Source organism: Aptenodytes patagonicus, chromosome 13 (genome assembly GCF_965638725.1).
Source record: "Aptenodytes patagonicus chromosome 13, bAptPat1.pri.cur, whole genome shotgun sequence".
NCBI lineage: Eukaryota > Metazoa > Chordata > Aves > Sphenisciformes > Spheniscidae > Aptenodytes > Aptenodytes patagonicus.
In genome coordinates, this window is record NC_134961.1 from 12,693,114 (window position 1) to 12,719,703 (window position 26,590).

Here is a 26,590-nt window from a genome sequence, read left to right on the forward strand (position 1 = left end):
AAGAAGTTGGGAGAGGACAGAGCCAGGACAGCTGACCCCAACTGACCACAGGGATATTCCACACCATATGGCGTCATGCTCAGCATATAAAGCTGGGGGAAGGAGAAGGAAGCAGGGGGACGTTCAGAGTGATGGTATTTGTCTTCCCAAGTAACCGTTATGTGTGATGAAGCCCTGCTTTCCTGGAGATGGCTGAACACCTGCCTTCCAATGACAAGTAGTGAATGAATTCCTTGTTTTGCTTTGCTTGCATGTGCGGCTTTTGCTTTACCTATTAAACTGTCTTTATCTCAACCCATGAGCTTTCTCACTTTTACTCTTCTGATTCTCTCCCCCATCGCAGCCGGGGGGAGTGAGTGAGCGGCTGTGTGGGGCTTAGCTGCTGGCTGGGGTTAAACCACGACAGAAGCCTTTATTGTCAGTGGGGGCAGGATTTCATTCCAAACATGTCATGGGATTTTGAGGGTTCCGCCCCCACCAAGGGAAAAGGCAGGTTTCTTCTCAAACCTTTCAGTTTGAGAACATCTGAGGTTCTCAGAATGTTCAGGAAGATCTACATCCTGTGTTTTGAGTGTGGGCTTAAGCCCATACAGAAACTCAAACATTTGCATTGTATGGGATAGTCTGGAGTAAAAAGAGTTGGTCCATGCTACCATTTTTCAAGACCCCAACCTTGCCTATTTGCAAGGTATGTGGGTCAGGCACACCATATCTATCCCATTGTAACTTCTCTGCGCAAAGCCTCTGGAAAGGCAGGCGAACCAACAGCAGGGTCCTTCCCAAAGGAGCCCAGATCTTGCAAGTCCAAAAGCAGATGGAATTCATGGGTTCCTGAGCTTAGGTGTCCCTTATAAAATATGATTAGGTGACAGAAAGTTATAGAGATGTTATTTATTTTCACCTGCACAAATAACTCATGCAGGGCAACACCTCTATGTAAGTAATAAATACAGGATGTTTCCAGTTGGAAAGAACAGGATTACTAAACCCATCCTACCTTCCCAAGGACTGACTTCCCAATTTTCTTTTCAAGTTCTAGTGCATTGAGCCTCTGAATTTCTTGGGCAACACAGGACGGTCTGTGGATGTGGACTCTGGAAGAGTTGTAGAGATTCCATTTCTCCACACTGATCTGAAATAGGGAATATACTATTATTTCTCTCTAAAATTAAAATTTCCATACTATTCATATGGATTACCATCCAGAAATCAAAGCCTCTGTTAATATTATTACTTATTAGTAAATACTGTAATTTAAGACACGGCTTTCAAAAGTCATGTTAGTAACTGAATAATTGGTTATTCTTCTTCTTTAAAGAAACAGAGTAAAGCCCTCTATTTCTAATCCCAACATCAAATATCTTTCATAAGTGACAGCAGCGAAGCAAAGCATTATCTTTAAGTTCTGAATCAGAAAAAAGGTACTTATAAAAATAAGCACCTGAACAGTCACACTGCAAGGACTGAGGTTATCCATGCACAAAAAAATTAAACCCATACTTTTCCAGTCAGAATTTCACTTCAAAACATTTTAAATGCTGCTTGCATTCTACAACTCTAGAAAAATGAAAAGTAACAATGCAGAAGATGATAGGCAGGTACATGCATTGGTGTTTCTCAGGATGTCCAACACAAACGAGAACAAAAAACTTTTGAACATACTGGGTGGATGGGACACAGTAGCCAAAAAAAATCCTATCAAAATGAAAGCCTTTGGAGGTACACAAGGGAAACACAATAGGGAAGGTTACTGGCACAGCATTTCAGTCTGTTAAAGCTCTTTCAATTTCCTGAAACAGCAATATAAAATCATTACAAGGAAATTCAGAAAAGCGTATCTAATTAAATTAGTCATTGTTGTCAAAGCTCTGTTTTTTTTCCTTACAGAATAGAGTTATTTGTTTAAGTTTATAGCCACAGAAACTAATTATCACAGAAACTATATTTTGTAAAAACATACAAGAAGGTCTGGTCTTCCCTACCTCAGTTAGATACAGAGTGGAGAGAGCTACTGTCACGTATTTCAAACACTGCATGCTTTAAAAAAAAATCATCCAACCACATATGGGACACAATTCCAAAAAATAAAGTGAAGAAAGGAAATATAATCTAGTTAGGCAGAAAAAAAATCCATAGAATTATAATTTTTTTTTTAAAGTGAGAAACCCATGCTTAATCACTAATTTATGTCAGGGATCAGTTACAGAGGTGACAATTTGTTTCTAACAGTACTTCTTTAACTGGAAAATAAAGATTAAACAAAAAAGGAAACACCACAGAGAGGTAAGTTAATATTAAGAAACATATTCTGTAGCTGAAAAGGAAGGAAAACTGACATCTGATTTAGTGCTGTGAAGTTACATGGCAGATGAGTGGAACAAAGGACAAGCAGAGTGGCAAACTCATCATCTATGAACACTTCTGCTTTATTTACCCTTGCAGAGCTTCCCAAACTGTCTTCATCAGATTCATGTCTTCGGTTGTTGTTTGAATGGCCCTATGTTAATGTAAAGATTTGCATCATTTAATTTGCAGCAACTGATGTGTGCCAGTTATCCCTCTAGACTATTCCTATCCAGTAAAATTAATAGTGACAATGACCAAAATAGTTTCCACTGGATCGTTTTCTCTCAGTGATATCGCAGTATAAAAAGAAACATACTGAAATGGTAAAGAATACGGTACACCCAGGCTTTAACCCTGTAAACTGGATATCCCATGACAAATACCTTGCCACTTCAAAGGTGACAAAAGGAGCGTATCTTTGGAAGCAATATTCTCTTTCCTATCTTCTAATTAAATATCTAGTTAAGATCTTCAGGTCAAAAAGCATTTATTAAAAGGTTTGTATTTTAAAGGAGTAACCAACTAACCCACAGGAATTCTGAAGTTGCATATTATTAGCTGACAACATCATTAAGTTCTGTGATATCTCAAGCCATATAAAGTCATAGAAAGTAGAGAGGGTAAAAGAGTCTGAAAGTAGATCATATTCATGGATTCCATATGACAAGAAGCTGGCTACGTTTCTCAAATGCAATACAGAATACTTAACCACCACCCCCCAACAATACACAATCAAATGTAATGTTTGAAATTAAGCTCATCATTACAAATAGTCTTTTTCCTGTAAAAGTGTCATTAACATTCACAAGATGAATAAGTAATTTTGCAACATGTGGGAATTTCTTTCCACCCGTTTCCTCTGTTTAGAAAGTCTAGATCAAGAGGAATAAAAAAAGTAAGATTCTTCTATGGAAACAGTTCAAGTATGAACAGGCCCAACTCTGCTAAACCCTGAGTCAGGTTCTTACCCTCTCTCTATGATCCAGATCTTCTAGCTCACTTCTCTTTTCACTGGGATATCCACTGTCTCCACCATTTTCAAAATCCTGCAGAAGATAAGAACAAAACATCACAGCATTACCGCTACCCTTTGTAAGGATCTCAGCTTAACATTTCCCACAGAGGAAACCTCCTGCTGGTTCAATGAGATACGTTGGATGAATATACTGGATGAAAATGATTGTATGTTGTGCTACCTCTGACAGACAGAACAGGACTTAACGACCCAGAAGGTACTGTCCAAGCTTGTGTTCTCTCTTAGATACATAAAAAAAAAAATCAGGGACTTACATACTTTATCAAACCAACAGTCCACTTAATGTAGTTTTCAGTCTTCAGTGGTAGCCAGTTAAAAGATAAAACAGTAACTGACAGCCCTAAGGTCCTAGTGTTGGAAAATTCCCATTGCAAACTTATTGCAGTCTCCTCAGGTGAAGTTCTCTAACATCCCACAGTACCAGTATTTGCAGAGACCTAATCAATGGGGATTCTGTTTAGCTTTCATACCACAGCAGTTGGCACAAGAACCAAAGACACAACATGCAGGCAAGGGAACAGACACATGCTCTAGTTATCTGTTAAAATACACCAGATGCAAATAAATTTCTGGAGGAAAAAAATAATGAATACTATTTTAAAATAAAATGTTCTTCCTTTATTAGAAACAGCAAATGCATGCAAGTAACAAGACCTGCAGCAATGAAAGCAGGCAGAGCACCTTTATATGCTTTTACTGAACAAAGCCTTCAGGCAGTCCTTTAAAGTCACATTCATTAAGGAGCTGCAATCTCATTTTCTGTTGGAAAGACACTCACCCTTTGGTTATCAAGCTGATCATAGTCTTTATGAACCAAGTTATCTACTTCATTGAACACAGGCCAATCTAGGAAGAGAAATATTTGCTTCTTATTGTAAGGATAACATGCTTGAGGAGAAAGCTCTAGATACCATCATTTTACCACAGTTTTTTCACAGAAGCATTTGTGCATTAATTACCTACACAGAAGTACTTCTAGTTTTATTTCTGCTCAAAGAGGAATGCTAGAGACAAGTATTCTGGACTAAATACAACATGCTGTTGTATTCAAAACCAACAAAATAAAACCAGTCACTGCCAAATGTTCAGGAACCCCCAAGGAAGTTATGTATGAGGCTCACTCACTAAGCATGTCCATCTTTTGACTGTGAGGGGTTGCTGAGGAAGGAGAGCAGGGTAGAGAGTCAAATGCTACATCGCTCATGCTTTCATCTCCGGAGTTTTCAGACAGGCGGAAGAGCAGAGGAGGCCGGCTACCAGACACTGTTCTCACCCGGCTGCTGCCACATTTTTCCTCTGTGCCACGGAGAATTGTTTGAGCAGATTCCTTGGCAAATTAACAAGAAAGTTCCATGAATAATGCTTCTCTGTATTCTAAGCATGCTACATAAGCCAACATGAATGTTTACTAGGAGTCCTCTACAAAAGGGGGGGGTATAAATACGCACATGTATACATAACTATTTGCTTTGAAAAGTTCTACACCCCAACAAAATATCAAGTCCTGGCATTGTTACAGTCAGAGAGAGTTCTGTTTACAACTGAATTTCACTCAAAGTGTTTAATCAAGTCCAATTCCCACTAGTATCAGTTGAAACTGAGATCAGTTCTATTCTTTTTTTCTCCCCAAATTCCGTTTGTGAGATACAAAACTTACTAATGATTTCAGCATTCAAAGATATACTTGGTCCTAAATATGCATGTGTTACAAGGTTCCCTATTAATTAAAGCTACAGCATTAATTCAGAGACAAGTATGGATAAGTCAGCTTTAAACTGCTGTATTTTTAAACTGCAACATTAGTGATTAAGGTGATTTTATCTGCCATGTAAATAGCATATTTCAGTTTTATTTACAGGGCTTTTAAAGTTAGAATAAACCAGCTATACTGCTTAGTTACACTTTTTTCATCAAGCACTTACAAGCAATTTTTTATTACAGTCCAAGGCATCTTTCTCTTTGGATGAAAGATCAAATGGTGCAAGCCCCATGCTTTTGCAAATCTTGTTGCAGGAATGAGAATGAAAGAACAAGGCCATACCTCGAACACCTACGGCATTAAAAAAAAAAAAGTAGTGAAGAAAGGGTTTACTCAAAGTTTATATGACTGTTTGCTTATTAAAAGCTTGAAGTCCCAAAGCATTTTCTAAAAAGTCAAAAGAGAAAGAAAAAGTGCTTTGTAGCACACACAGATCAACCCACTTCTATTTTATTTTTAACACCTGCAAGAGCGAGTGAAAGGAAGTCTGCAAAATCTCCAAAAGCTATGTATGCACAGGATATAATAATAAATTAATTTGGCTGCATCATTGAGAAACATGCCTAAATGTGATCCTTCTTACAAAACTTGCTGTGTCCTATAAACAACTTCATGTATGGACACTTGGAGCTTTAAAAATATGCAAGACTTACCTCTCCACATTCAGCTGTATCCATTCCTGCAATGTAGCAAGGAAATTAAAGGCCATGATTATTGCTCTCACATTGTAGGAAGCTACTTAATTTCATTACTTGTTCGGTTTAAGAGTAGGCCAGGAGACATAAGCCAAGATCAGCTCTCTCTTTAAATCTGCCCTTGCCTGACAGCTGCCCTGTTCGGGGACTCCTTACAATAGAACTTCCCCAGCTGTTTACAAGACCTTCAGAAATGTGCCTGCTCATTCAGCTGTGTAGCAGCTACTCAGCAGACAGCTGGGAAAAGAAAATAAGCATCCATTAGCATGTGAAACAGGATCATTGATTATACCTAGGTTGCCATCTCCAAAATCTGTACCATTCTCTGTATGGATCTGAGGGTCCGTGTAAAGATCTCCAACTCCCTGGATATCAACAATAATGAGTTGGTGTCCTGAGCGCTCAAAGGTGAAGTGACTGAAGGCCTGGAAAGAACCATAGAAGATGTCTGAGAAAACTCTCCCTTGATCTACTGAAAACAGCAACACATATTCACCTCTTACAAATGGGCAAAGAAGTCTGATAACCCTATTGGTGAAATATAACTGGTATAAACATCGTGATGAAAGCAATGAGAGACTAAAAGCATGTAGTAGATTGCTTCTCCAACCTGCCCATACTCAGAGATGGGCTAAAAGAGATAGGATGAAAAGCAGCAGTGGGAACATGCAGGGGAGAGGAGATTGCTTTATTCCTCCTTCCTGTACTGGAGATTCTGTTTTCCACTACAGTCTTCACCTTAAGAAGTGGGGAGCTGCCTGGCAGGGGGAACAACAGTGGGCTCTGAAGCCAGTGCAGAGTAACTTCTGCATAAACATCCTGACTGTGCCTGTGGATCTCCAAGCTCTGCAGCCCTGGGACACTGCTTCCTTCTGCCAACAGGCAAAGCTCTGCCACATTTTGAAAAAAGAAAGAAAAAAAGTGAGCATCCCCACAAATTCTCCTTCCCCTACTATGCCCTCTGGGAGGTCAGATCACCCTGAACGGCTGATCTGGCTCTACATTCCTATATCAGATAATGAAATGTACATTTGTACTCTTTAAATGCAGAATTTCAAGAATCAGGTATAAAAAGCCCTTCTCTTTGGCATAAAGCTGAGACATTAGGAATCTTCTGGGAAGGCCTCCAAAAAAGCACAGCCAGGCCTCGGGGAGGTGACTGGTGGTGATAGACAAACATTTTAACTGCAGCAAGTCTCACGGAACATTTTGTTCCCAACCTGTGAAAGCATAGCACTGATTCAGTGTACAAAAGTCAGCCCAGAACATAAACCCTCTGCTTACATTAAGCATCATGACAAATACCTTAAAAACAGGGGAAAAAAAAAATGAAAAGAACAAAACCCTCAAGCCCCAGTAAAACACTCCTTTGCTACGCTGACCACTTCACATTTTTCACCAGTATTTTAAAGTTCTTTTACAAGATCCAAGAATCACTTGAAATCTGTACTTGTATTTCTATACGCAACCTCAGATTCACCTATTCAGAGGCTGTAGCTGAAAAAAACAGATTCTTATATGCAAATGGACTAGATGTTTAGTTACATGAGTTGGGTATCTGCCACCTCCTTTTGTGTATTACATGAGGCACCAGAAGACTATTTAGTACATAGCACATGAGAGGTCTCTCTCCCTGCCTTAATTTGAAGAGAGTTTGAAATATGTCGATGCCTGCAATTATAATTAGTCAAAGGGCTTAAGGTTTCCAAAGAGTATTAACCACGTTCAACTCAACTAAAATCAACAGACACTGAAATGCAATAAAGAAGCACTCAGCGCTTGAAAGAGCAGGCCCCAAATAAGGGGCAGACATACTGCAAAAAGAGAAATTAATTTGGCATTGTACTGGAAAGCCTGCAGTTTCCTTTCTTGGCAGTAATGCAAGACCTCTGGATAGAGCCAAGAAATTCCCTGCAGCAGCCTCTACGGAAAGCATTAAACAAAGCCTCACTTGCGGAGTAAGACGAATATTGTCATCTCGCACAAATCCAGAATTTGAGTTGTATTTGATGTATTTGCCCTCAATGTAATGTTCCAGATGAAAGAGAGGCTTTCCAGGTCTGTTCTTCATTTCGATAATACAGGTCTGTACTATATCCACCTGCAGAGGGAGAGAAAATAAACAATGACTAACAGAATACTGTCTTCAGATCACAGTGTGTGTGAATCCTCCAGCTGTGAAAACTTTCCCAATGAAAGAAGCTGAACAATTGCAAAGATCTGTCTGTTTAACAACGGGATGGGGGAAGAATCACATGCTGCTTAGGTTATTGGAGGAATTCCATAAATTAAAAGCAGTCACTTCAAAACAGCTCACTTCTGCAACAAATCCCTCTGAAAAATTCTTAGTAAGTGTTGGCTTTCTATTTTATTTTTGTGGGTACCTTGAAAGTACACTGCAAAGAGTCTATACCCAGAGAGCAAAACATACAAGTAACTACTGCACAACTTGAAGAAATGCCTCTTCAGAGAAGGACTGAAGACCTCTACCATTCAGATATTTCTGTATCCTGCCTTACCTCCTCCCTTTGTCCCAGACACATTCCTAAAGGACAAACCATCACAACTCTCACTTTGCTTACATTTTTTTTCCCCCACATAGCATTTAAAACTTTTAGATTTCTAGATTCCGCTCTGTGCCCTTCACTCTATACCTCACCTTGCTCTTGTGAGACAGGTAGTTATTAACTCCCCTCATATGGGAGGCAATGCACATAGTCCACATATTCAAAAGCACTCCTTTTGGCTATTAAATTGTTAAGGTCCCCACACTGAGGCATACTTCTTGACCTAAGCATCTTGTCACGTCACACACAGTCTGTAGTACAGCCAAGAGCAGGAACCAAGATAACACAGTGCACATACAGCACCCTTCCTACAAGCTGCCTCTTCCATCCATTTGAAGTCATAGTTACACTCAGGCATTCGGTACCAGCTGCAGATTAAAGGGATTTGACAACTTCATTGATACCTACCATGGACATACTCAACAAAGAGGAGTTACTGGCTGGGAGTGAATGACAGTTGCAGTCCTTCATCCCTGCACTTTAGTTTCTTGTCTGTTAACAAGCTGATTGCTGCTGGAGGTGTTTTTGACCAGGACGTAATGGCCAGCTTTGGCCAGCAGCTATCCAACTTACCAGCATGGAAAAGCGCAAAGCTATGTTGGCTGCACAAACTGTTTAGAACGGACCCCAGAACCAGAAGTACAGCCAGCAAAGCAGTAGAACCGCCTCTTCCTGAATCCTATGTGTTTATGCATATCCCTAGCACAGAGGATGGGAACTTCTCTTGATACCCTGAGCCCAGTCTGATATTCCATCCACCTAGGAGTTACATACATCTTAATGCTTTGCACTTAACACAATGTGCTAGTATTGTCACTGAGATACCTAAAGGAAACAAAGCCATAGTATCCTCATTTTTTTTTAAATTCTTAACCGCTCCTCAGAAGTCTGTATTTGAATAGCTTTGTAAAGTTATTCAGGTTTCCAGCTCTTCTTAAAAATCAATGCTAGTTAGGTGTTTAGATACGTTTACAAGATTTAGAGCATCTACCCTCCTGGAACACTAACAGTTAAGTGCTTGCTGAGACTGCTGCTGGCAATAAATTCTGTGACATCTTTGGTTATCTCAAAAGCAGCTGGACAAATATCAAAAAGAGCAATACAAACACTGTTTTATTTTGGTCTTCAGTCAACAGCTGAGAACAGTCAGACATTCACAAACACACAGCCCCTAATTCTGGAAATATAAAGCAATTTTTGCATTTACTGCATTAAAAATCAGCTACCATTGAATGGAAAACACAGTAGGGCAGAAGAATCTATCTAAGCAATTAAATTTAATGGAATGTGAACAAGTAATTCCCTCCTAATTCATCTGAAAACTAATCTAATAGAAGAGCAAGACCACATTTTTGCTTAGCAAGACCTTTGAATGTACCTGTTTTGGTGGCTTGTGCCGGTTGTACTCTTCTCCCCAGAGTTTTGCTTCCATCTGAAGTCGGACATCCTCAAAATACACATCCCTGCCCACACTCTCTATATATTGCTTGGCAACATAGTTATAGGCACCTTTCCAGTTCTGCGTGTGTAAGAAGTTGGACAGCTTTTTCCTGAAAGACAAATCAATCGTTGATGAAGGGAAAACCAAGAATTTTAATTCAATATTCCCTATTTCTTTGCCTGCATGGACAGAGCCAGGCCCCAAGATCAGCATTACCCTCAGTCATTTACCAGATACTCTAGCTGAAAAGTGAAGCACAGGTAGGAAGCAAGGGAAAAAGCAACATCCCATATGAATGGCTGGGACGTGCCAAAGTGCCTGTTTGGTTTGACTGCAGCTACTTCTACTCTGAACTTCCTCCCTTTCTCATTTCCTTTCCCTCCCCTCCACTCCCTTCAAACCCAGAGTATGAAGGGTTGGTGCCACCTCCACGCCCTGTTCTAGTGTCAACAATTATTTTCTGCAGAAATTAACAGGGAGTGGCCTTTCAAACATAAACTGAGAGGAGAAAACCCTCTATGATAAGAGCAAACCGCTGCCTTCTCAACACACAGGGATGATTACTTAGTATCCCCCATAACCCCAGAAGGAAAACTGCATGATAGTTCTCCTTATGATGTAGCTTTTAACTTTTGTTAATGCGTAAATTTTTAATCCACAGATCTCTCAAGAGCAGGGGAAAGGGGGGGGGGGGGGGGGGAGGACTTTAGGACTTTGACAACAGAGAATCTGCTGGCTGTCAACAAATGGATTAAGCAGGTACCCAGTGGTTGCAGAAGATGCCAACATTCAAGTCAAATGGGGAAAAAAACCCCATTGTTATCAAGAATTTCAAAGCAGATACAGTCGTCTTTCCTAGAGCAACCTCATCCATTTATATGGGACACAAGGGGGAAAGCACTTCTCCCCCCCCACCCCCCAAGAACTTAATTCAACAGAGAAGATGGCAAAAAGGTATAAAAACCCCCTACTGTGGCAGCAGTGGTATTGCTGGAGACCCCAGCAATGCCAAGCCAGTCTGAAGGGGGAGGAGGAGTACAAAGAGGAGTATCTAGAGTAAGGCACAGCTGGCTACCGAGCAGTTCTCATATTCTGCTCAGTAACAAACAATGGTTATACGAGCTCTTCTTGGTGCCATGGCAAATTGTACATTTTGAGAACCAAATAGCAGCACTCGAAGTCGCAGCACTCCCCCTCCTTCCTTTCCACTCTCCCTCCCAAGACCTTAGTGCAGAGGCAGAAGTACAGGGATGCTCTAAAGGCAAAGCAACTCCAGATTGTCTGTCCTCCTGCAGGGATAGGCAGACAGTCGCTATAACATAGGCCTTGGGAAGAAGGAAAAAGCAAGTGAGATAAGAATTTTGGACAGGATTTGGAACCTTTCCAGTTCTCTGAAGAAACAAATCTCTGCATAAAACAAGCCAGCTCGTGCTCTTCCAAAGCCAGCACTCTCTGAAGGTCATTGAGCCAAGTGCAGATAATGCTGTCACTGTAATGACTAAAGACTTGCAGAGTTGCAAAAATCTAGAAGAGAGCTCCAGATGGGAAATATCAGTGCACCACAGAGTTAGGGAAAATCCAGGAGTAGGAAGCTGACATACGAGTTATGTTTTCTTTGTACAACAGGTTAAGGCAAAGCTGCAAAGATAAATTTATGTTTATGGTACTACTCAAGATATTCTGTAAAGGGGAATTTGGTCATTCAGAAACAAGAGCTAAAAGCAACGTCAGCAGCAATGTCAGCAGGCTAAGGTTTGTTACTTCCTAGGCTTCATTCACTGCTGTCTCTATCTGGCTTTGCAAGAACAGAGCCACCAGCATGAACTGATACTGAAACAATGCCAAACAGGAGGACTGAGGGGTGACTTTTCCCTGTTTTTCCTCAAGTTCAAAACACGTTTTGTCATTCAGGAGTTTCTCTCTTTCCAGAAGTGAAACCAGACATGAAATGCAATTTCTCTGGATTCTGCAGTTGAAAAGAGCGGGGAGCGGCCTTAAACACGCACATTTTCCAGGAAACATTCATTTCCAGAGCCTGGAAAGGGTGGGGTACTCTTCTAGCACAAACTGATTTATAGCTAGATGCTGATGCCTGCAACCATATTTGCTAACACTCTCTGAGGAAAGAAAAGTTCCTCCTCTTGTCTTCCCCCACACTTTACCCTTCTGGAAGAAGTAACTGTCAGTATTCAAGCTCTGCCTTACTCAGAACAGGATTATTCTGGGACACATGATCCGAAGTATACCCTGGGAGGATAACCTTCTTTACCGAGGGAGGCTTTCTGAGTTGAGATTGCACCATCCAACTATTCTTTCCCCTTTTCTCTGCCTAACTATAGGCCTCAAATTGGCCTTCAGGCTGCACACACCTACGGCCTCATATCAAATTATGAGATTTTAGCACACTAGGAACACAGAAACAAAGTAGCTGCTTCCGTACTTTTATGAGTATTTTGCCTCCAAGAGATGGTGGAAATAGCATAAATTTATGAATTGCTAATTGATAGGCTGATTATACTTGCTGGAACTGGACATGATTGCATGTTATCCATCCCACTGCAGTTCCAGTACAGGCAATGGCTTGACTTTCTGTCCTGGTTTCGGCAGGGATAGAGTTAATTTCCTTCCTGGTAGCTGGTACAGTGCTGTGTTTTGGATTTAGTATAAGAATAATGTTGATAACACACTGATGTTTTAGTTGTTGCTAAGCAGTGCTTACACTAGTCAAGGACTTTTCAGCTTCCCATGCTCCACTGACTGAGAAGGCTGGAGGCGCACAAGAAGCCGGGAGGGGGCACAGCCAGGACAGCTGACCCAAACTGGCCAGAGGGACATTCCATACCATGGGACGTCATGCTCAGTACATAAACTGGGGGAAAGCTGGCCAGGGGGGCTGCTGCTCGGGGACTGGCTGGGCATCGGTCGGCGGGTGGTGAGCAATTGCATTGTGCATCATTTGCTTTGTATATTATTATTATCATTATTACATTACTATTATTATCATTATTTTATTTCAATTATTAAACTGTTTTTATCTCAACCCACGAGTTTTCTCACTTCTACTCTTCCAATTCTCTCCCCCATCCCACAGGGGGGGGCGGAGCGAGCAAGCAGCTGTGTGGTGCTCAGTTGCTGACTGAGGTTAAACCACGACACTTTCCAAAGCAAGCTCACTGAATGCCTGCATCACACTTGCTTGTGCTTCCCTTAAGAGAATGTTCTGCTTTCTGAACCCCACTCCCTGTGCTGCGGCTGGAGTCACACAAACAAGAATAAACCCCTCAGCTAATGCCTTTTAGAAAGGCACGGCAGGGAGCTAATGGGGAGCCCCACTTTATACAATTTCCACCACACCTAAGTGAAATTCCAGTCATCACAGAAGAAAATACTGCATGGAGGCCAACAAAGATAAAGCGAGCAGATACTTACGTTCTGAAACACTCTCGCATTGCTCCACGGCCAAAAGGCTAGGGAAAAGAAAAAGAAAAAACAAAAACCCAGCATTGCCATTTCCACAAAGTTAATTTCTATCCAGTAAGAGACTCAACCATGTCTTTCCCCTTTATATCCTGCAGAAAGCAGTTCTCAGTCTCTATACAGTATCTGTCTCCTCAAAGAAAAGTGAAAACCCACTGGCAGTGTAAGTAGGAATCTGGGGAAAAGACACTGGGAATAAGCCCCCCCCTCAATATCCCATGGAGTAGACATGATATGACTTTTAAAGAAGCTATTTAAATTCTCCCTCCAGTTTAGAGTCAGCTCTGTTGTGACTGCCTAGAGAAGGGTGGCTTCACAGACCTCATGGTCTCCCCATTTAGGCTTCCATACAGGATGTGCCAAACAGAGCATCACCTTGCCAGATGCGAGGTACTACGTCAGTAGCACAGAGCAAGGCAATTCCAACACACCACCAACCCCATGATTTAATTGGGAAGTGACAGTAGCTTCTACCCTCACATACCAAAAACTCAGTCCGTTTTCATCCTAAGAACAGAAGTTATTTGGAAGCACACAAAATAGTAAGGACTATTGCCAGGCAGGGAGATAAGGCCAGCAGGAAATGGGAGGGAGATCACTGGGAAAGGAACAAATGTCTCATGCTGCTGATGGGAAAGGGCTGACTCCATGTTCTACTCTACTCTGGGGAGAAAAGGCTGTTGGGACACCAAAACATAATGGATGAGCCGAGGAAAAAGAGAGGTAGGAGAAAAGAATGACATTGAGACTTCGAAACTTCTATACGAGGAAAACATCTTGCTGCCACTATTCAGTAACAGGAAGAAAATGACAAATTTGGCTGCTAATAAACATGAAGGACAATGATCTTACTTGTGAAGCCATCTTGATGAGAACTTCATCTTCAACCCAGTCCCCAGTAACTGCATTGTACCTGCAAAATCAGGAGATGTGCCTCTTAGAAAAATGCAGAGGGAATCCAAATCCTCCCATCCCCAGTGCCTACCCTTCCTTATCTCTAGCTGACTGCTAAAAAGCGCTGCTGCCACTTCAACACAAAAACTTCTAGTCTTCCCACCACACTCCTGCCCTCCTTACTTTGGGCAGGAAAGGAGAAATATGTATAGCTCTTTGAAGAGACACTGAATCCTATTGACAATGAACAGATTCCACTACAGAAGCTAAACTTTTGCAACGCTACAAATTAGGCTTTATCTGCCTTGACATTAAATCTCCTCCATGATGCACAGGCAGTACACTGGGGGCAGAAAGAGCCTTACCAAGCCCTACACACTGGACAGGTTGTCTCCCCCAACCCTGGGCTTCATAAACCTGGTTCTGGCTGGGGATTTGCTGCAGGGCTGTGGAGGATGTGAGCAGAACGCAGCACCAGCTGCGGCTGTGAAAAGCAGCGGGGCCAAGAACTGCCCAACACTACACCAAGGGAGGAGCAAGTCTCTGCACAACCTTATGGCAATACAAACAGTACGACTGTGGTTTCTCCCCACCCCCTTAACTCCGAACACAGTAAAAGCCAAATTGAGAACCACAGCAGTTGAGTCACTAACACGTGATTGTTTCCAGCCCGATTTCCCTAACCTGCACCGAGTACTTCATGCACACAGACACCCCCTATGCCCCCTTATATATTCTGTATCACCCTAGTTTGCAGCAGACAAAGGAGGTGGAAATAGGAATATCAGAGCCATCTCTTTTTAATAGGGTAGTAGCCCTAAACCAATATTATCACTTGTATTTTAAAATATGCAACTATTTTAGGACTGTATGGCTGACCAGGGACAGATGCAGTCTATGGAGAAGAGCAGCGCTGCGTGACAGTGTTATGTGATTGGAAGGGAGGCCTCCCCAAACACTGACACTAAGTGGTAATTAACTGGCCTCTAACTCCTACCCCTTCCACCTAGAAACCTGTGTCAGTAGGGTAAACGTTTTGGCAAAGCCTGTGCTAAAGCACTGAGAATAGTTTAAGGGCCAAACTCAGTTTCAGCACGTACACCATGCTGAGCTATTCCGGGCTTTATAAGGATTTAAATTCCAGCCACATGCTGCAATACTGCATGGACAGGCAACAGTGAAACTGATATTTTGGGAAAGGCACAGAGTGTTATGTTGCTTTTTTTTCTAAACTATTTAAACTAAGTATGCTGCCTCTTTATTGGGATTCATTTCCTTATTAGATTAAGTTTACGGCATTAATAAATCAACTAGGAAATACTTTTCAGCCTTGTTTCCTGTCTACATGGTGAAACTCAGATACTACTTAGGTGGGAGAGAGAGAGAAAGAGTGTGACACTGGTTTGCTGAAAGGTTTATTTTTTGATGATGTGCAGTATTTACATATTCCTGGGAGATTCAGTTAAGACATGCTCACTTTGGGCATTACTGAAAGTTCTTCAGCCATGTAATTACACATATTCTGCACTACACAAACACGGCCCTTGCATAAACCAGCACATTCTGTTTAACATCAGCATTAAAAGCAGAAAGACCCACAGACCTGTAACGAGTGGCTTGTTCCATCTCAATGTCCTCAAGATGAAATTCTGCCCACGGATCAGGCATGTGCTTAGCTTTCTGAATAGCATGTTTCCAGGTTTCCTGAAGAAGTTACAAACTGGCAGGTTATTTATAATCAGCAGCAACTCACAACAACGGCATTTTCTAGAGCACATCAGGATCCTAATGCTATGAAGACGTGCAACTACACAAACCCCCAAAGCACTATTCAGAGCAGGGACCAAGCAGTACAGAAGACCACGATGACATTTTATAGCTTCAAGTGTAATGAAACACAGCTCAGAAATATAAAGCATCAGGTTTCGGTTCAGTTTGCACCATCATAAAGTTACTGAGAACAGAATCTGGTCTAGTATATACCAAATATAATTTGCAAAACCTGTTGTAATTTACAAATATCTCTAACATATGCTGCAAATAGTGGTAAGTCACACCTAGATGATATTAATTCACTTTTACTGTTTTGATTTTTAACTTTTTGTAACGAACAGCATATGCTGGCAGTGTAAGCATAAAAAAGTCCATTAGCGATAGGGCAATACGGACGAAGAAAAGAAGTTCTGTAAACCCCAAGGCCCCCAAATTGTGCTCAGCTTAAGAAAGAAGAAATTAGAATGTTGTAAAAATGGATTATTATAACAATTCCAGACAAGTAGCTACGTCAATCTCCACCAAGTCAACAGTTAAAAAAAAAAAAAAAAAAAAAGAAAATCAAAGGAGTTTTCTGGAATATAAACAGTCTCTCTCTAGGAGCCAATTTGGATGCTTTTCTCTTAACATTTTGATCTCCCTCTTTTTACATTGTACTGTTCCGAGAGAACTGGAGATATGTTCCTGTGATGTGGCAAAGGCCTTCTGCAAGGTGAACAGGAGAAAAGGCAACTCTGCACCCCCGCCAGTAAAGAAATACTGAGCTCTGAGATTTTGTTACTGCCTCTCTGACTGAATTTCAAGTATGCAGAAACAGTAACTTTTAAAATATTGGGGCTTTCTTCCTTTCAAATTTAAATCTCAGTCAAAACTTTTTAAAAAAATACAGTATAAATTGGTGTCAGCAATGTCATCAAGAAGTTTTTGAAGCAGCTGAGCTTTTAAATTGTTCATGTTTATTTTTATTTCAGCTGTAAATCTGCATACCTTGCAAACAATTTAAATGCTCCCCTTTCTGACAATAAAACCACAAAATGAACACAATACTACAATAAATAAAACAAGTTTAAAAGATACGCTGAGAAAGATTTCCTACATGTTTCATAAGGAAATGAAGTTGCCTCAGATCATGTGATGATACACATTTCATACGGACCTGGGAACTTCCATACTTGAATATATATATGAAAGAAATGGAGAGACAGAAACAAGTAGAATTGCTTGGTCAATTATCTATGTCAAATCGTTCTTGAGTAGGGTCCCTCTCCAAAAGGAGATCTGTGTCCATGCTAGGTAATGATTTAAATAAATTAATTACTTGTGCTTGCTCTTGTGAGGTGCTTTGTACAAAAGCTGTATTCTAATCTTAAAACAAACAGAAGTTGGACTTCATGGAAATGGTGCTAACGGTGCAATTTTTCTCCTGCTGTAGGCATACGGCTGCCATACAGACTAAGTAGATGTCTTGCATCCATTCTATTCTTGTCCACAGTAGGAAACGCTGTGAAGAAACAACTACAGATATGTTCTTTAAAAGAAGTGATATTTCACGGTAAAGAACAAAAGATGGGCATTATTTCATTTAACAGATATCTTTTTTAGTTTTGACTTGATGACTTTTATGGGCTGAGGCAAGCAGTTCTCCCAGACAATAAAATAATGAACAAAAAAAGGCCATAAAAGGAAAAAAAACCAAAACAAAAAAAATCTTAATGCATCTATTAGATATGGTGTTCACATTTTCTTTTTAACCTACCCGACTATGGTCAACCACAGAGCCGTGCTTAGAACGATGCTGTGTGTCATTCTAAAGGATGCATGAGAAACATAAAAGTAGGAAAATACATGTGGTAAGACAAATGATTGACAAAGAGTCTCTGTTCTCTTTGTTAATTAGAAAAAAAAAATTCCACTTAAAAGCCACTTTTCAAATTATATTCCTAATTTAAGTTCATTCTTAGAACGTCTTTGAACAAACCTATTGAGGTAAGTTGGCAACTTTTTTATTGGAAAACGTGTTAAAACGGTCTTGCCTATTAACTAGCCAATTAAACACTGCTGAGTCCTGTTTAAAGGCAGAGAGTTAATAGTAACACTTCTATCTGTCTCTGCATTTCATTATCAATGGCCCACACTGCCATTAGCTTTGGGGTCGAGAGGTGGACTCTTATCAGACCAGGCTGTGGTGGCTTAAGATGTTATCAGTTCTGGCTGGCTGCTTCGCTCTGTGTTGGAAGTCACCATTTCTGCAGCTTAAGCAGCAGATGGAGACTTGCTTGCTCCACATCTCAACCCAATGCATTTTATCTGTGATAGGAGCTAAAATGCCAAACTAGAAGTGTGGAGCCCAAAGCATGGGCACATATATTCTGCAGAAGCAACATGATAGCTTAGGAAGGAGGAAATAATTGTAGTTTCTTAAGTCCTTATCAGTTTTATCTCAGGCCACATGACTCAGAACTCATGCTGCAAACCCAGAGGCAAGTGTTTAATGGTGCTAAAATGCACACACAAATGAAGACTAAGCTCCCTATCAGGTCTTAACTTGCTTAGCATAGCATATGCTAAAATCTGTCCCCTTGTCTATACCAAACTTTTACTCTTCACCTTCCTTAGGAATGTGTACCTTTTAATGTTTCTATTAACTAGCCTTGGTAAAAATCTTACTGCAGACAAGACAGTTTCACTTTGAACGTGTTACTTAATATGTTAGCTGACTGAAATAAACTATCTGATATCTCTCCAGGAATAAAGCATGCATTAGGCATAACCAAGATTTTAGAATATCTATTAAATAAATAATATGTTAATATTTATAACAAGAAATGTGTTAATAAAACACATTAAATCCTAGTCTAGACAAAATCTGAGAGACATGCCAGTTTACCACAAATGCTACATATGTGGAATATCTAACCTACAGAGTAAATGTCACTTGCGTTCTTGAGGCTCCATTGCCTGTGGGTTCATGTCCCTTTGCCTGGCCTGATCTGTGCAAAGGGAGCCGAGTGGAACAGAACACACTGCCAAGGAAGCACCAACTATGGCCCCTTTGACCTCTCTGCAATGCTGTGATTGCTGTTCATTTTAAAACAATCAGATACTACTTGACTACGCTGTCAGGAGCTACTGCCAGTGTGACACTTCATGCCCAAGCATGAGAGTCAACATGTTAAAAGCTCCCTAAGAAGGAACTATAACCTGAAAACCTATCATTACAATTTTGTCATTTACAATTTTATTTGTCCAAATAAAAATATTATGGATTGTTAACTCTGCTTGGCAAAATCCATAATAAAATACCTTCTGCCAGGCCCCGATTTAGCTTACAACAAGCATCATCTTTTAAATCTCCCAATCAACGTATTGCTTTTTTAATGGTTTGCTCATAATGGCAGTGAATTGCTTGCCTGGAATCTGCTGCCTTTGTAGATGAAAATCTCCCACTGAACTAAAAGGGACAGTAAGCAATTCAATGGCAGTGTCAGACTATTTGCTTAATGGAATTAACTGCAGGTCTGGAAAAAACAGATGCATTTTTTTACTGAAAAGCGTTAGTTACAAGAGATGAAGCAATTAGAGAATCTCTCATGCCAACTACTTAGTTGGCAAACCAAAACCAAAACCTTATTGAAGGCTGGAGCCAATACTTACCTTAAAGCTAAAAGAGTTTCTAGGAGAAGAGCTTGAACTGTACTGTTCAGTTTTTGCTAAGTTGCTATAATAATTGTCAACTTTGATACTAGCAGACTTGTTAGAAACTGGATCATCAGTTATTGGACAGATAAAATAATTGTCTTCATCATCACTATCAGCATCAAGATAATTTCCAGAATTCGCTGTAGTCGATCTAGCATTATCAATCCCTTCCATACGAAAAATAAGGTCCTCATCTGCCATGTTTGTGGGAGGTCGGTTTAACTCCTGCAATGATTAAAACAGCCACTATTTCAACACACATGCAAATGGTGGGAAGAAGCTGGGTGGGAGAAAAAAAAAAAAAGGGTTGTTATTAAAAGAACAAATGATGCACGAAACTGATGTCAGCACACTGGCAGAAAAAAATAATTTCCATATGTCTCTATAAAAATGATCCCCAAGTACCTACATGTGGTTTTGAACACCTCAGTGCTATATCTGGGTTTCCAGAAAGCACTCAGTTTTTAAATTGCTACAAGACTGAGAAAAGAAGATAACCAAGTATAGAATAATACTATAAAATCTGAGGGACTGCAAACACCACCTGCTACCTATGGCTGACATAGTTAACGCTCCTATCTCCTCCTCTGAATGTTTTACTTCTTCCTTATCTGAAATGCTGAGTTTCACAACACTGGTCTTAGAAACTCAAGGGAGTTTTACCTTGAACACCACAGTCAGGTTTTTAAATTTTTTCAGGACAAGCCTTCTCAAGGATAATGCATACAAAATTAATAGCCAAAGGAATTAGAGAGTATTATTGGGACAATATAGAAAATTGTCCCATCATTGCCAAGATTTAAGTTGGCTTTTAGCTCATATACAGCCAACGGTCCACAGTGCAAAGCATGCTGCTGAAAGTGCAAAGCACGTTGCCCAGGCTACCCAGGACGTCCTCGGAAGGACAAAGTACAAAAGAGGCCAAGAAAGGAAGCCTGCCTTTCCACTGCTGCCGCCCAAGTGCACTCACTAGTAGACTAGAGAGACAAAAGGACATATGTGTAAGGGGTACCTCAACCCTTCTGTCTTTTACATTCTGTGAAGGGATTTCACTTTGGACCAGTCTTGTGCCATCTAAACAATCCTCTTCCAACTCCAAAGACAGCAAATACGGCAGCCTGCTCAACAGCATCAAGTCTCTGAGCTGTGTTAGCTTTAAGCACAGAGCTTAAAGGAAAAAATATTCTCCCTGGTTAATAGTTCTTTTCCAAAGAGGTTAGAAAATTTGATTTTGTCACTGGTTATTTCAACTTTTTAGTAGCTTCCTGGATCCTAAGAGAACAGAATAGGTAGGGTTTGGCTTCTCCTGGGTCCTAGCTCCAAAGTAAACTAAGCAAATTGAAAGTAAAAGCAACAGTGTGAGGCAGACAGGTCATGGGTTTTTATTAAAATCTGATCCTATTTCTAAGCCCAGAAGGTGAGATTCTAGGTAAGTATTTCACTGAGGCATTCTGACACATTAAACAATGTTAGAGTAAACAATACGAGGAGTTCCATACAGGTATCAAAACTGCAGCTCTGCAAAGCCTCCCATCTTACTGTAACTTTTCCAAATTAGTGACACCAGTTTCAGGGAGGCAGAGCACAGACACTGCACAGCCTGACTGCTGCAATAGAGATGCGTTATAAAAAAAAGATAGGTGAATCATGGCAGTATTTTTCCTGGAGCTCAGGTTCCACCCCTGGAGATCTTACAAGAAGAACATGCCCAGCAGCCTCCACCCAAGAAACAGTTTATGATGATTCAGCAGAACTCAAACAGAAACAAACTCCTACAGTCCCAGGCTACGGAAGGCGAGTATTGTGTCTTTCACACATGACCAGCCATACAGATGCAAACAGTTTCCATTCTTCCGCATTTCACAGTCCAGAGCCACTGGCGGCAGGACACCAGCGCTGACATTCAGAGAGAAGAGTTTGCCAGTCTCTAGACCTATAAAGTCACCCCACAACACAGCTTCAGCAAGGAGGCCTCTGAAACACAAGAGGGCAAGTGGCCGTGACACCCCTGGAGTAGAGTAACATTGCACCTTCTGTGCAAGGGCTCATTTTAGTCCATTGTATATAATATATGCTGTCAAGCAGAAGGCTAGGGATACATGCCGGAGCAGGAAACTGGTGTTACCTGCCAGCATCCCTGCCTCCCGTTCAGCGTGGTGCCTTTGCTTCACAGTGCTTCTCTATAGCTCAGGCTCCCTTTCCACACTGCCAGGCTATTTCCCGGATACTCTTGCACTTAAAGCTCTTTTTTTCCTCTGAACTCTTGTCCTTTTCCTGCTGAGCCCGCTCACACGATCAAGTACATGTCTATGGAGGCTTCTAACTATTGAGGAAGGTATGAACAGCCAAAGTGGAACAGGTCCATGATTCATCTAACACCAGCTGCTTCAAAGAGCAAAGAAACCTTACAGAACAATAATCCATCCCTCTTCACATGTTTTTCTAATTGCTGGTAGTTGACATTTTCTGAAACTCTGTTCTCATTAATTGCACTAACTCTAGGTTTCAGAGTAATTTCCTGAAGTCTCTAACACCTGTCTCTGCCAAACTTAATGACTTTCTGTAATGATTTTAATACGCAATCACATCAAAAGCTCAGACCACACTAAAGAGAACACAGATTGAAGTGAAATGACCTTTCTGCCACACACTTTTGTTAATTGTTTCTTCTATCAAGATGTCATGGTTTAACGTCAGCCGGCAACTGAGCACCACAGAGCCACTCGCTCACTCTCCCTGCCCCGGTGGGATGGGGGAGAGAATCAGAAGAGTAAAAGCGAGAAAACTCGTGGGTTGAGATAAAGACAGTTTAATAATTGAAATAAAATAGTAATAATAATAACAACAGTAATAAAAGAATATACAAAGCAAGTGATGCACAATGCAACTGCTCACCAGCCGCTGACTGATGCCCAGCCAGTCCCTGAGCAGCGCCCCCCCCCCCCCCCCCCCCCCCGGCCAGCTTTCCCCCAGTTTACATACTGAGCATGACATCACATGGTATGGAATGTCCCTCTGGCCAGTTTGGGTCAGCTGTCCTGGCTGTGCCCCCTCCCAGCTTCTCACTGGCAGGGCATGAGAAGCTGAAAAGTCCTTGACTAGTGTAAGCACTGCTTAGCAACAACTAAAACATCGGTGTGTTATCAACATTATTCTCATCCTAAATCCAAAACTCAGCACTGTACCAGCTACTAGGAAGAAAATTAACTCTATCCCAGCCGAAACCAGGACAGAGAATACAACAACATATAACTGATTCCACTATGACTGTATCCTGCTTGGAGCTCTCCAGGTCACTCCACTGTTTCCTGTTGCATTTTTATTCAATGCTGAGGTCAATCAGCAAATCTGATCACAACCAAGCTGACAGCAAAGAACAACCTGACTCATTAAAACTCACCAGGAGAATCTAATGCCTGGGCAAGAACCCAGTGGGCATCAACACAGCATAGTTTCTTCCACACCACAAGTACTGCGGTGAACTGGGGGCTGGTCTGTAGGGCAGCACCGTTGCGTTGAGGGTCCGTCATTCTCACCATTCGCCTCTTAGGGATTTACTTCAGACTAACTCTACTCTGGTCTCAGGGAGTGGATACCGCCAGTGGCTGTGCTATGTTCTCCAGTTAAATTTCATGCACAAGGAGTTTAGTTTGCAAGCTCTGAGACTGCTTTTCAACATGAATCAAAGTGCAATGAGCTGAGATGATCAGGAGAGTCGCTTCAGAAGCGCTTTTCTGATCAGAACAAAAAGCCAGCGTAGGCACATCCAGGGGATGGCTGGAAAGGGACAGACACACGAGGGACTGGGCTACTGCTTGATTTTACTGTACATTTTTCTCCTTAAAAATAATAAAGCAGATTTACAAACCACACCATGACTCTTAAACCACTATCAGCACATAAGGGTATTTTCTTTGAAGCAGTCAGAAACCAGTAGCACAAGCACAAACTTCCAGGCCCACTCAAATTAATGGGAGTATTTTCTCCTCATTTTAGCTTTGATTATTCACATTGCTCTGCTGCATGAAAAACAGGAAGGGGTTAGATGAATGCAAAATAATCACCCAAATCTTCACACAGATTTAGCTGAGTTTAAACAAATATTTGCTGGCAAGCCTACTGCAGTGAATTTTGCTGGCTCTTCAAATGGGTACTGTAAATGTATTACGGTCAGGTCTGCCTGTTTTGTTCTTGATTAGAGGGCAGAAGTAGACTACATAAAGCAGCGTATCTTGATTTGTTGCACACGAGATACAGCTTAAAATCCTTTTGGTCCTGGATCCCTGAAAACAACGATTTGAGCTTACAGAATATTGCACTTAATTTGTTCTCGATATTATGTATCACCCTTCCTTCCCAACATCCATCTAACGGAAGTATCATCTGAACCTCACCCAACCAGCTAAATCACCAATTTTCACCCAGCTAACCTAAAAAGACAATTATAAAACAAGGTTTTCAGCTTTGCTTCACTGTTATTCTTCAGCTCTGTGCATATTCAACTTACTTTCTCCATGAAATAGTTCCAGATAAATACACTCCTACAGCAGTATTCATAGCTGCAGACCTTACACCACAGCTACTGAGAAGATGGTCACCACAGAAACAGCGCCTTAATGTATGGCAGCTTTCACCAGCAGCATTACGTTGTTGGTTACTGCCTTTCTGACAGCGGTAGCATTCCCACAGCTCAGCTAGCAACACAGGTAACATGAGAACTCCACCTGCATCAGGCAGCATCAGCTATAGAACCACTGCTGAAGGAGGTCTGAGCCAACTCATCTGACTTCGCACTGAAGCAGCTTTGGAGCATTCATATAATCTGCTCTTCTAGCGAAGACCACGTGACAGCCATCATTTGTGGAAAGAGGCAGTAGCGCATAACTGGAAGGGGAAGGTATCCTCAGTTGCCACTACCATTTTTACTGCAATCGTCTTGCTAGGGTCTAACGAGTATTTGAGAACATTAACCTCTACTGCTTGTCAGCACACACAAACAGCAGATGTAAAATGATGCTTCAAGTACGGGACTAACTCCAGGATATACTGTAGCTCTGGACTAGCCTCATTATCCACAACTGCTGTCCTGCGCTCATTTCTATTATTGCAGTCAAATACACATCAGCAGATCCATCAGGTCTGAGACCGTCCAAGAAGCAGCAGCAACAGGAATGCAGGTTTATGCAGCAGTGATTGCAAACATTCATGATTTCTGTGACTTACTCTGTAAATGGAACATCATCACACAAATCAGTTCGTATTTAAAGCTAATTGTGTTTATAAAACTCTGTCAGTTTTTCTTGGAACCGTACTTCTTGTAAAGGACTTGTGGTGTTTACTTTGGAAGTGTATTTACTAAAAAACAGCCTCACGTAACATGCTCTTTAAAACAGAATTCAATAACCAAACTTTTACACTCCACAAACACTGCTCTAAACCTCACATTTTATTTGACCAAAAGCCCTATAAAAAAGCCTGAGCTTCATCCCAAGGCTTATATTCTGTGCTTCTGCATCATGGCATAAAGCCGTGCTATCTAGGAACCCCCGCTTCTATTGCTGCTACGTTTTCGTCATTTAGTCTTTAACATCCACTACAGAAGCCTTCCTAGGGCTAAGCAGCAAAGAGAGTCAGGCTGCACAGAACCTAGCCTGCATTATCATACAACCTGTAATTTAAGCTACCCACTCCAATCTACTTTGAAAATGTATTCCATATTTTTAATCAACCTTGTACTATGTGATTCAAAATGAAGATAATCTGAAATACAGTCAGTTATTAAATCTACTCAAATCTCAAATTTTTTTGGCTTTTCCAATGCCTGTCTGAAGTATTTTTCTCTCTCTTGCTTTTATATCCAAGAGCCACAACACCAGGAGGGGCAGGTGAGTTGCAAGGACAATCCACTATGTTGCCAAGCACAGTGCATATGCAAACACAGATAAACAGAGGGGAAAATTCACATCACAGTGCTGGTAAAACATGACTTGTTTCTTGTAGGGTGTCTGTTGTTATGAAACACTCCTGGTTTGGCAAGACCTTGAGAAAGACCCCCACAGCTGCCTCAGCATTGAAACCTGCCTTAATGCATCCCAAAGAGCTGAGTGATAGGAATGCTCTACTCTAGTCAGCAAAAGAAGGGACAACTGGAGCATCTCCAGCTACTTCTTTGTGGCTGTTTCAGCTCAGACACAGCCCTCTGCACCACTTTAGCACAGGACAGGGGAACAGGAACTGCCCTAGAACAGAGGAAGTCATCCTACCTTCTCTGCAAAGAAGCATTAAAGCAAGAACGACCTCCTTCTCCCTGGTATAATACTAAATCCCTTTTGGTTTAATACCACATCAGCTAAAGCCATCTAGCAGAATACCTGTAACAGTAACAAGCAGTTTTTTCTTTTAAGAGAGAAATCACTTTTTTCAGATTAACATTCTTTTAAAATACAGATTTGAAATTTAACCTAAGCAACTATACAGGCTGTGCACCTTACAACGTATTGTTATCATCTTCATGAACTACAGATAAAAAGCTACATAACATGGTCCAGAACAACCCCACTGCTACATTAACATCCTGTAGCATGTTACAGAACTACTGCACTTTCCAAGCACCCAACCAACCCTTGTGAAGCAAACATCTAGTCTCATCTGCACCATGCACTGGCAAAAAAACAGTTTTAGTGAGTCAAGGTAACAGCTCTGATGAAAAACAAGATTAGAAAACCCAGAAATGTCTCAACTCACTGGCTACCTTTGACAAATCTGTTCTTACCAAGTACAGATCTTCTAACGAGAAGTGTTTACTTCAGGTTCCTTCCAGTGCATCACTACTGCAAACACCGTGGCACAAATCACATCCAGTTTGTCTGCAAGCACAGCTGGGATAATGCATTGCATTAGTCA

The 26,590-nt window shown here is 41.1% G+C and overlaps 1 protein-coding gene across 6 annotated transcripts in view; it reads right to left on the reverse strand.

Annotated features, from left to right (window-relative positions):
• Positions 1 to 26,590, reverse strand: part of EEF2K (eukaryotic elongation factor 2 kinase) — a 36,081-nt gene that overhangs the window by 8,499 nt on the left and 992 nt on the right. For 2 of the 6 annotated variants that reach the window (XM_076350527.1, XM_076350529.1), the window contains exons 2-15: positions 19,643 to 19,912; positions 17,745 to 17,795; positions 15,819 to 15,919; positions 14,174 to 14,234; positions 13,274 to 13,311; positions 9,782 to 9,953; positions 7,788 to 7,937; positions 6,129 to 6,261; positions 5,305 to 5,432; positions 4,508 to 4,709; positions 4,161 to 4,228; positions 3,315 to 3,392; positions 2,435 to 2,497; positions 998 to 1,132 (exon numbers count right to left, since the gene is read on the reverse strand). In XM_076350527.1, the coding sequence (XP_076206642.1) occupies positions 998 to 1,132; positions 2,435 to 2,497; positions 3,315 to 3,392; positions 4,161 to 4,228; positions 4,508 to 4,709; positions 5,305 to 5,432; positions 6,129 to 6,261; positions 7,788 to 7,937; positions 9,782 to 9,953; positions 13,274 to 13,311; positions 14,174 to 14,234; positions 15,819 to 15,919; positions 17,745 to 17,795; positions 19,643 to 19,888 (1,626 nt within the window). In that variant the 5' untranslated portion in view covers positions 19,889 to 19,912. Of the gene's footprint in view, positions 1 to 997; positions 1,133 to 2,434; positions 2,498 to 3,314; positions 3,393 to 4,160; positions 4,229 to 4,507; positions 4,710 to 5,304; positions 5,433 to 6,128; positions 6,262 to 7,787; positions 7,938 to 9,781; positions 9,954 to 13,273; positions 13,312 to 14,173; positions 14,235 to 15,818; positions 15,920 to 17,744; positions 17,796 to 19,642; positions 19,913 to 26,459; positions 26,566 to 26,590 lie in introns of all 6 variants that reach the window. The other 4 variants (XM_076350528.1, XM_076350530.1, XM_076350531.1 and 1 more) reach the window with 4 other exon arrangements.